General features: G+C 34.5%; 1 protein-coding gene across 1 annotated transcript in view; it reads right to left on the reverse strand.

Annotated features, from left to right (window-relative positions):
* The window catches only part of LOC145992133 (BTB/POZ domain-containing adapter for CUL3-mediated RhoA degradation protein 3), an 18,740-nt gene continuing 6,673 nt past the window's right edge, over positions 1-12,067 (reverse strand). The window contains exons 3-5 of the mRNA XM_083128390.1: positions 10,990-11,042; positions 8,917-9,115; positions 1-5,595 (exon numbers count right to left, since the gene is read on the reverse strand). Coding sequence (XP_082984516.1) covers positions 5,395-5,595; positions 8,917-9,115; positions 10,990-11,042 — 453 coding nt within the window. The 3' untranslated portion in view covers positions 1-5,394. The remainder of the gene's footprint in view (positions 5,596-8,916; positions 9,116-10,989; positions 11,043-12,067) is intronic.

Here is a 12,067-nt window from a genome sequence, read left to right on the forward strand (position 1 = left end):
TTAATATTCATCAACCAGTTTGTTTTATTCAGAAACTGACAGCATAATTAATTACACAATTATTTCAAATCGAAAAGAACTGAGGATAAGAAATAACAACAACAAAAACATAAAGCAACATTCGAAGCATTAAAGAAAAAAAGAGGAACTTCATACTTACAACCATCTCACAATTGCATACGTCAATCAATTCACATTTACATGGCATAAACTTTCTTTCATGGAACTTCTTAATTCACTCACATATCACTTGTCTTTTAGCACACTATTTTTGTCCATCACAAATATATTTACATTGAAAACAAAACACTGCTTAATGCCCCTTATCTGGACTTTTCATTGTAAATTAAGTAGGCCAATACTACATCACCAGTGAATTAGGCTCAACTGAGAAAATAATCTTACACAAAGGTCTTGCATAAAATATTACTAATCCAACTTTATCATAATATACAATTTGCTAAATTCTAGATCATCAATACACCAAGTTTAACTCGAACATTACAAATATTTATTTAGATTGACACATGTGTTAAGTCACCTTCTGTTACCACTAATCATTGTTAAAATATAATTCTCTAATATCACAATATCACATATTTATATAGAATAAAATCTTCCTGTGTTCTCACATGAATTAAAATGCACACTTACAGTATACACTTCCTTTAAATAGAACAAGTTAAGACAGCTTCTTCAGAATATGGTAACACCTCACGTTGTTTGAACAGAAAACAAAAGTTAATTAGATTTAGTAATCATCTAGAGATACAGTAAGTGTTTAAATCCACTTCTTACACAAATGTATAATAATTCATGCAACATTTGCGACAAAATTATTTTACTTGCTTATCAATTTTGGCAACTCACTGTGACCATTCACAGAAGGCTGTTGATTGACATTCTAATTAAATTTTATAAATTGGTCATACGCTTTGTTATACTTGGACTGTTTTAAGGTGAAAGTGAGTCACCAAAATCAATACGTGAATAACTTTTATTTTCAGATAAAAGCTACATGGAATTATTCTATATTTGTGTAAGAAAAAAAAGGTGTGTTCTTATTCATTTAACTCTAACCATAGAGTATGGAAACAAACTAAATGTTCAAAATAATCATAGACAGCATACGCAGTGCTGGAGTATCTATGGTAAGGAGGCATTAGGACATTCACTGTAAAAAAAAAAATAATAATAATTTGAAGGGAAAGGGAGGGGAAGTCTGTTGAGGGGAGGAAAGTGTACCTAAATCATTTCTAGATATATGGGCGAACTCAACAGTGACGGAAAATTTAGGTTAAACTGCCACTTGATTTAAGCTTTGGTATAAGCACTGCAGAATTTATGAAAAAATGCTGGCAGATTGTACCGTGAGTCTCTATATACCCTTAAGTACAATGAGTACAACTCTCACACATGTCAAAGTGTAATGTAATAATAATATTCAGCACTATAGAGGGGAAAACTTGGGAACTGATGCCATAGGAAATCATCAGTCCATTACAGAATGATTGAACACATATAGGATCCTACCCATTTTCACAAAACATTTTTCCCCAATTTTTCCAGACATTAAATAATTCCGGACAACACTATAATGTTAGTTAACTTCTACTGGGTTGTATAGTATCAGAACTATTTGATGTAGAAAGTTGCAGCTTGCTTAATTTATGTAAAGGTCCAGGGTTTCACAAGAAGTAAAATCACATCATCTCACCTCCTAGCAAGTCCAGTTAGAAGCAGAAAAGAAAGGATTTTTTTTTCCTTTTAAAATATTTTAATTAGCGAAACTTCGAGGTCCCCACAATAAACAAAAATGAATAGAAAAATTCTAGGATATAGTGCCACTGTCTACCTATAATCTTACAGAATCTAGTTGAAAATCATTCAACAGATCGTAAAAAAAAATGTATATATATTTTGCAATACTCAGGGTTGGCTTCAGGGCCAGGCTTCTCAGGCTTCTCCTTGGGTGGTGCCATTTTTGATTATGTACACATAGCTATTTGTTTATAAGAGAGTTTTATTTGTGTGGACAAGAATTAATTGAAGTTCCTGCTGCATAACATAATAAATAAATTGCAAAATCATGTAGCAATTTAAGCTATTATTCTTATTTTGATATTTGTTAAAACATTAAAATCACACACTAACAGCACGATAAAAACACTTCGGAGTTCTTGCAAGCTTTCGACTCCTTCACGGAGTCATCTTCAGGGCTGCTCGACCACGCCTGAAGATGACTCCGTGAAGGAGTCGAAAACTTGGAAGAACTCCGAAGTGTTTTTATCGTGCTGTTAGTGTGTGATTTTAATGTTTTAACAAATGTGTTGCTGACACGTGACGTAAGAAGTGTTCTACAATCATCTTATTTTGATATTATGTAGGTATTAAATTACATACATATAATAACATATTATTTAACAGCAATACAAAGTATTTTAAGAAATAAAGCTGTTATTTTTCTTATTTAAAACCATAAATATACAATATGATCAAGGTTTTTATTGGGGAGTGCCAACAATGCACCTCGCCTGGGTGAAAATTGCATCCCTGGCAATACTAAAGAAACTAGTTGCAAATCATTTGCAGTCTAGCAATGGGATTATGTACCACAAAAGACAACTGTTCAGAAAATACTACTGTTGTCACAATTTTATGAAAAAAAATATTCCCAAATTGGTGTTCTTGTTTACACCCTAATTTCCACTCAAGATGAAATTATCTAGCACACTACCAGCATAGAAGTAATTGTCGGCATCATTCCTGCTTTCTCTTTTGGATTATCTAAAACTTTTTTTTTTTAAAAAATGATGAACTAACAAATATTTTTCAATATAATGACAAAAATATAGCCACAGTATTATTTCTATTAAGGGAGATATGTACCAGAAAAAAAACATTTCCTTCATCCCAAAACACGACTTGCATTTCTACAGCTAATGGCAGACTAGATCACTCCAGACTCCAAGTGTCATGTATTAACTAGTGTCCCAAGTATGTTTCCTAGGTCCTATGACCATCGATAGCTCATTTTACTGTGCTGACTTACTCCTGACCTTTCATTTGTAGAGCCAACATGCACACAGGAAAAAGGCAAGTATTAATTTGGGATGGACGTTCAAGTGTTCTTCAGTTGAAACAATGACAATGATTTTTTCCCCTTCACTCGGAAATCAAACTGGATGAACATCATGTTGCTCCACCAATGTAACCTCGATTGTGCACTGAACATTAAAGGCATTGAAGAAAAAAAGGCTTTACACATTCTTGGTTTGGATTACAGTTGATGTCATGTAATCAGCAACCTGTTCCAAAGTATTAATCTGATGGGAGTAAGGGCAAACTATAGATATCATGAGAAAATGAAGTTCTTCCATTTCCACTTGAAAGGACACATGGTTACCCGCATGAAAGTATTGGGTAATTGAACCAAAGACCACAGGAATAATAGAAAAGAGGAGGAGATGAAGTCATGATTTAAAGATAGAGAACTAGGAAATGTTTGCAACATATCTTCACCTTATGCTCCAACTGAAGAAAGATATACGTACCTGAAAGAAATATCTCACATCTGACACCTTCAAACATTCAGAGAACACATGCACTTCCCTATGCTTGCATGAGAAAATAATAATATATTATGCACATAATTTATATGTATATACACATACATGTACACATTTAATACTGTTTCACTTTACCACACAAATTTCTCTCGTACAAGCTTGACTGAACCAACCACATACAATTTCACACCTTTGTCAACACATACATTATTTTAAATACACACAATTTTCATTAGAATGCAGAAAAATATATACACACACGCACATTACTTCTGATGGAATGACACATACTCATTCGACATCACAACTGACAATACAAGTTAGACACTGTATTCACACAATACATAATATAATAAACAAAAATACATTTTGTAATACATTCATATTCAAGTCTTGTGTAAGTTTCAGAACAAAATAAAAGATTTTTTGTTTAGACCATCATTGCTTACATTGGAATTTTAATACTTTATCTCTTTTACAAGGTTATCATGTTGTTCATATCTCATGAATAAGGTGTATTATTAATCGAAACATTTTTCTCCTTCATAACAATTTAATGTTATCAGGCAACAAAGAAAAGAGAAAAATTTCGCAAATTTAAATAAACAAAGAGGTTAATAAAGTTTAGTGCAGAGGTGTAATAAAAAAAATGTTCAATCTGACTGATTATTCCCTCATATATATATTTCAATTGGTTATTTCTCGAAGAACAATATGTGGTTAATTGAAGAGAAGTGTGTATATGTATATACAAACATAATTTTTAACTATAGTGGAGACATAATTTTACATCTCCCGATTTTAAATTTCCTGCCTTACACATCTTACTTTTCTGATCCGAATAAAGTAAATAAAGTGTTATAAAATTTTCCCAGATTATACATTTCTCACTTTGTAAGTTGCATGTTCTCAGTCCCTGAAAAACATATAATCGAGGTTCTCCTATATAGGTGTATGCTGTGTTCTATGCTTCAGGTTTTATACAGGTAAGACAAACAAACATAATTTTTGAAATATTACAAACAATTTTCAATATTTTTTGAAATATTACAAACAATTTTCAATATTTTATCTTCAACACTGCAATACTTCCTAGCTTTATGCGTTTTTGCTGAAAATAATTTTAAAATAAGTATGCAACATGAGATTTGGACATTTATACTGAATTCATGATGCAAGACAATAGCAAGAATAATATCTGTAACAATATCCAAAACAGAAAATTTGCTTCTCTGATCATCAATACACACCCCAAAGACAATTTCTGAGCATGTTTAAGAAACAGATATTTGTTGAACTGGAATAAAACTAATGAAGGAAGTTATAAATATATCGAATGAGATGAGTTTAATGACAATTCAAATGTACTGTAGCTGGTAATTCCACTTTAAACATTACATAACTTGGGCATGCAAAATCTACATTGGCACTATAATTAATTTTGATACAAAAATTGGCAGCTGTTAAGTGGTCTTGTTGAAAATAGTAAACAATGGTTCTCTTTAAAGAATAACTGGCAACATTTTTACAATGGTTGTTGCCAGACTGCAGCTAATTCCCATAGAAAATAGTATACGCAATATCATTATATCTAGGCCCCTTGACTAATAATACTTTAACTGTACAGAAAATACATTAAAATACAACAGTCTTATCTTGAAGCATTGTCTTAAAACAAATCATAACAGATTATTACAGACCTTATAGTGATGTATATTATATATTACATAGTACCATAAAAGAATAGACATTCTTTAAAAATATGAATTGGTGTCTTTGGTCTTGGAAATGGTAACATTATTAATTATAAGCAATTGTTACCCATCTACACGTTGTTGTGTTTATTAGATCTAAGTCTAGCCAAACCAGTTCGTTCCTCCTCTTCGTCGCTGGTGTACGAAGACATGGCCGCGACCGCACCCCTTGTAGAAGTGGCCTGCATTAGTTCTTGGTCAGGTCCATTGAGATTCTCATACAGTAATGCATTTAGAGTCTCTTCATAGATTCTTGCTTCTGGAAACTCCACCTGTTAGAATAAAGGGCCTAATTATCACACACAGAATAACATTGCATGGCACATTTATGAAAACTAGAAATGTTCGTTTCACACTGGATGTACTTTTAAAACATCCAATGCAACATAATGTTTGTTGAAATGTAGGAAATAAATATAGCAGTTTTTAAAAAAAGTGTCTATCGCTGTCTATTTTATATTACAGGCTTCCGCAGGCACAGAAGAAGAACCACAATTACTGACATGTTCAAAATACGAATTTCATGACTTATCATTAACATAAAAAAATACACTTTGACAATTTTAAATAATTCATCAAATATCCTCTAGACAAAATGAAAGTGATTGTTTTCAATGCACAGCGGCGTTGGAACAGAGCTGAGGAAAAACAGTTTTCAGTAACTGAAAAGCTGGCGCGAGACTGGTGAAAAAAGATTTACGTAACAGTTGCACCCCACTTTTATAAAAAAAAAATAAAAAAAAAAAATTGCATAAATCTGTGAAGATTACATGTTGAAATACGGTACCATTATATTCAAAGCCATGTAGCTGATTAATGAAACGTGGTGAACTCATCAATTAACATAAGAGTTATGCATCTGTCCTTAATGCATAAAATTCAGACTTTCAAGTCTTGGACCAAGAACTTGAGGGTGAGTTCTGAAAATATGGGAAGAGGAGAGGGGGGATTGTCAGTCACTCCACTAGAGAAAGAAGATTCCATGCAAACAATGTTTTCAACAGCATGAAGAGGCAAATTGCATTATTTAAGTGTTGTCCCATTAGGGTGTTTTAAATTGCTCATTAAGAATCGTGCATGCTGCATGGTACCCTCCATAGAAAGGGTTCGCACAAGTGCACGAAATTTACACCCAAATTTCTGTGATGCACAAAACACACATGCTGGACATCATGTCACATCCAATTTTTACCATGGTTTTGGAACTGTTAATTACGAGCATTCTTATCTTCATGTTGTATTGGCAACCTGTTACCTAATGCTGTTATCTCATTACAAAGCACACAAGAGCTTCTACTGGAAAAATAAGAAGATGCACATTGGTCAGTTTGGCAGAGTTACTAACCTTGTTGCTCTGGGGTTACTCACGGTTGGTTACTCTTTCAGTAGAAAAGGAATGCATATGAAAGTAATCTAGGTTCAGAGATTTTAATTGGCAAGTTCGTCACATTCTGAAAATGATCCAAGTTGGCCAGGCACCCCTTTTCGGAACCAACTGAGTACACAGAATACATTATAGACATCTTACATGGGAGTGACTGGAACAACAGTTAAAGAAGTGTTGGATTCTTAGAGGAGTTACTCTAAGTTCCATTCATTTGATGTTGGCTGCAGGAGCACGAGCACATATAAATGAATTGTGTTATTTGATGAGAAGCAAAAATGTCGCAGCAAAGCTCTATTTTGAAATTTGTAAGTCTGAAACGAATATAAGTGACAAACTGCATGAATACAGTGGAAATGACCATTATTGTAACAAAGCTGTGGAAAATACTACTGGTGAAAGTTTGAGTTTGGCAACAAAGCATGTTAGGCATGAAATAAAAAAAAATAAAAAAAGTTTGACTCCAGATTTGGTGCACAAATACTACAGTATGGAGGTTCATACCACTCCAAATTTTATTACCGTAGTGCGAGCACTGTTGCACATTACGAGGGTCACTATTCATATTTTGAGCCTAACAATGAAAAAACAGGAATTTGGCATTGAAAACTGCTTTATTGTTTTTCGAAGTATTCTCCTTTATGGTCAATCCACTTTTGCATTCGTTCGAACCATTTGTCAAAGCAGTTTTTCCAATCTTCTTGAGACACCTCCATAATATGGTTTTTGAACGCATCAACGGCATCTTCCGCCGACGAAAATCGTTGTCCACGCAATTTATTCTTGACATTCGGGAACAAGAAGAAGTCATTGGGTGCCAAATCAGGACTGTACGGCGGATGACCCATCTATTCGATTTTTTGACTGTTCATAAAGTCGGTTGTTAGACGAGATGTGTGACAGCTGTTATTGTCTTGATGAAGAATGATCCGACGGCGTTTGTTTGTTTTCCGTATTTGACCGAAGATCTCTGGCAAACAAATTGTTGTGTACCATTCAGAGTTGACCGTTCTACGTTCCTCTAAAGGCACAGTTGCCACATGACCAGTTTTCCCGAAAAAACAGGCGACCATTTGTTTCGATGTGCTTCAAGCACGAACAACTTTTGTTGGATTGGGTTCATGTTGAAACACCCATACAGTCGACTGCTGTTTACGTTCCGGCTCATATGCATATACCCATGATTCGTCACCTGTTACAATCTTATATAGGTCTTTTGAAGCACCACGATTGTATTTATTGAGCAATTGTTTGCACCAATTGACGCGAGCGTCTTTTTGAGTTTTTGTCAAATTGTGTGGGATCCAACGAGAACATACCTTTCTCACAGCTAAATGATCATGTAATATTTTATATATGCTGGTGGAACTAATGCCAATGGTTGCCTCAATCTCACAGTATGTCACATGATGATCTTGCAGTATTAGGTTTTGCACAGCATCAATGTTTTCTTGAACAACAACTGATGTTGGACGACCTTGGTGAATTTCCTTGGTGAGCGAATGGCGGCCACGATTAAATTCGTTATACCAGCGTTTCACAGTGGCAAAGGATGGGGCTTCATCGCCAAATGTGGAAGTAAGTTGATCGATGCACTCTTGTCTTGATAATCCACGTCGAAAATCGTAAAAAATCATCCCACGAAAATGTTCACGAGTTAATTCCATTTTATTGTTGTCGCGCAATCTCCAAGGCAACATAAACAACACAAATGAAGCTATTGACAAAACATTTGAAGTAGGTTATGGTCAATAATGCCAGACGATTCCGTGCAAACGTCAAATTGCGCCTAACTTCAATCAGTGTTTGCCAAGGCTCAAAATATAAATAGTGACCCTCGTAGCAGAGTAGAATCATTCAGAAGCATAAAAAACAACCTCTCTTGTGTATGTTGGATGACTGACTGCCTGGAAAAAGAAAAGTTCTTAAACTGATATCTTTCCTAGCCCTGTGCTAAACCGGAATATAATCAAATGCAAAACATGTGCCACAGTATCATAAAATTTCATTTCATATACTGAATTTAAACCTGAAATATACATTGCATCTAAAGATATCTGTTTGGCAGTTATGCAGAGATAGGTAATTTACTCTGATAAGCTTACTTTCCATTCTTCTGCGCAAATTTTCTTCACTTATTTCTTGCTGAAATATACATCTACTGTTGCAATGAAATTTGGATTTGGTATTTGCAACAAGTATGTCTTACCTTTGTGTGTTTCTTGTCGGTTGCGTATACAATGGAAGTGCAGCACACTTCAGCCACCTTCTTGCCATGGCCGTAGAAAGTCCAGCAGCAGATTTCGTTCGATCCAATAACATCTTTGATAAACAGCACTCTCTTACTGAACCTCAGAGACAACTTGTCGAACAATTCAATATTTTTAAGGAGATTGTCATCTGATGTGCTGGAAAATAAGGAAATCTAATATATTCATGCAAATAAATAATCCTTGGAAAAAATAGTTGTGTTTTTGTCTTTGTCAAAGTTCCAACAGGGCACACTTTTATTGCCAACTGAAATTTCCTGACTTTTTGGTACAAAATATGTTTATTTTTATTACGTTTATTGGGGGTTGGATACATTTTATGTGCATAAGTAATAATGATTCACAGTTCTTAAAAATTATTATTTACTTAAACATCTTTTTATGCCACATAAATAGGAAGCTTAACCCTTCAAGGCTAAATGACATATGAATGTACGCTTGTGGAATTCTGTGTTAATGGCAGTTTGACGTACACCTGTACATTCGATGCATGACTGACGTCAAACTGCTGTTAGATGTTATCTATTGGCGGTATACAAACTGTTTTTACCAGTTGCCATCTACAGGGAAATAAATAAAAAAAAAACTACTTGCACAAGGTTGTGTTTGTCATCAAGCATTCACAATGACTGAGTTGTCCCAACTGGTATGCATTGTGGAAGACAGGCAGGAGATCAAAATCCCGTGCAGAAGTTTTACATAGCCACGAAACTATTGCAGGTATCTAGACAACAGCGAAAGCAAACTACACAAAGATTCAAATAATTTTAAGCAGATGTAATGTTTCAGAACATAGCGATTTTTGAAAGAGAGGAACTTCTGAAAATGGCTAAAGGTCCAGCTTAGCCTTAATAACCAGAATATAAAGGACAGCACAAAATAAACCATTAAAAACTGACATTTGCAGATTTCTTACTGTCATTATTGAAAAGAAAATATAGGAAGGCTAAAAACAGAGCCACTGTATTAACCCATTGATGTGAGAAACGTACATTTTTGAAGGGATAAAAACATGATGTATAGTGCTAATATTTTCAAACACCAACAACTCTGGACTTATATCTTGTCTAGTACAGAAACCTGTATACCAGAGCAAATTGAAAAGTCTTTGCCCCTATTTTTTTTTCCAGCTGTAATATTAGTGTGATGAAAAACCTGCCAACTCACCACTTTTAGTTTTGAAGGTTCATCTTCTAATGCTAACTCCAGATTTAATTGAAGCTATGTAACACTGATGCTTTTGAGTTAATTTTGAGTCACAGTTTGACTCAATTTTCTCGTAATTCTCTCACGAGTGTTGTCAAATATTAATAATGTGATAAAGGTAAAGTGTTCCTCTGTGCTTAGCACCATGCCATGAAGGCGTATACGGGGTTTGGCGGTAACAACCCACACTTTCTTGATCCGGTCGTGAGTGGAGGTGATGTGATCAGCATCATGCCCTGAATGCCTTTACCCCCCAGGTACCCATGTCATTCGATGCCGGGTGGGCACCGGGGCCGCTTCCGTTAGAAAAGTTCCCGCATTTGAACCGGCTGGGGATCGAACCCGAGACCTTTAGCATAGTAGTCAGATGTGTTACCGACTGAGCCACCGTGTAGAGGGATAATCGTATACAGGTGTTTACCAGTACACCATTGTCACATATTATGGTGAAGCAGTAATTTTCGAAACATTTCAATGCTACTGATAAAATATTTTTAGATTCACGCTTGTAAGATGTACAAAAGATAAATGCAATGAGAATAGTTTCACTGGATGAAGAATTAGAAGGGGAACAGTTAATACTTTTAAACTTTCATAATCCAATTCCTGGGTTGAGTAATCTCAGGCAATAATGTGTCCAGTCAGTACTCATGATTTGACTATTCATCAAAAGTGGCAACTTGAAAAATTTACATAGGCGCAAAATCAAAAATTCTAGTTGCATCTTGCGACAACTTATGTTGAATGGTTTGGCAAGGTGATGTAAAATACGAAAAATAAAAAAATACATATTTGCAGTCACTTACCTGGTATAAGAATACTTGTTATTGTGTCTGTTGATTAGTAGCTTGACAACTGGCTGCAAGAGAGAAGGAATACAGTTCAAGTTTCATTCAAAGAAAACCATGCAAATTATATCACTAAAATGGCATTCACAAAATTATATAAAGACAAAACTCCTTCGTACCAGTCAATTGCCAAGACAAATAGTTCAGTAGTTTGATGTTTCCACAAGTTGAAAGAAAGTTAACATTACATGCAACACTGAAATATTTGGATTAACAAAGAAAATGAAAATATTGATGACAGTACAGTCCATACTTTGAACAAGTGGATAGATGACTGACATTTTTGACAGAAACATTAAATGTAAAATAACATGTTGAAATGTTAATTTTTAATGTTTCTGAAATGTGTGGGGTGCATTTTCCTAATCAGTTTTGTCACATAATGAACTGCTAAATGCAAAATAGACTCTTAAACACGAAATTTAGTTTCTTACTGATGAGACACTTTCTGAAGTTTGAATTATCCTGAGAGTTACAAAATTCATGGAAAATTGATTAATTCTGCAGTAAATATTTGAGAAGCAAAAATGGGCCCCTTTATACAGGAATAAACTTAATACTATAGTAACTACATAAATGTGCTACTAGAAGGGATATGTTTATTTTGAGTAATAAGAGTAGTTTTTAAAATCAAATTTAGGATTATATTCACAAATTTAAAACCAAAATGTCATTTTATATCCCTTCTTTACTCTGCACATGTCAATACGGTAATCTTACTCCATCCAGACACATTTCACCATGTTTCAGAATGTTGTCATCAATAATTTGCAGTATTGCACTAATGCAAGAGTTCTTTGGTGGTGGGTCTTCATGAAATCGTGTATGAAACTGACGTTGCATGCTCATGACCGATCTACTCTCGCAGAAAGCTTTCTCATCATCACTGGCAGCCATTTTACAACAGGTCAGCCTGGTACCTGGCAGCAGAATTTAGAACTACTGGGACCGTTTCAAAGAAACTTAAGTATGTGTTTGAAAGTATTTCACAGGATATTCATTCGGTGATTAGGTTGCATTGCTCATGGGACTATTT

Source organism: Lepisma saccharinum, chromosome 9, assembly GCF_977018435.1.
Source record: "Lepisma saccharinum chromosome 9, izLepSacc3.1, whole genome shotgun sequence".
NCBI classification, from domain to species: domain Eukaryota; kingdom Metazoa; phylum Arthropoda; class Insecta; order Zygentoma; family Lepismatidae; genus Lepisma; species Lepisma saccharinum.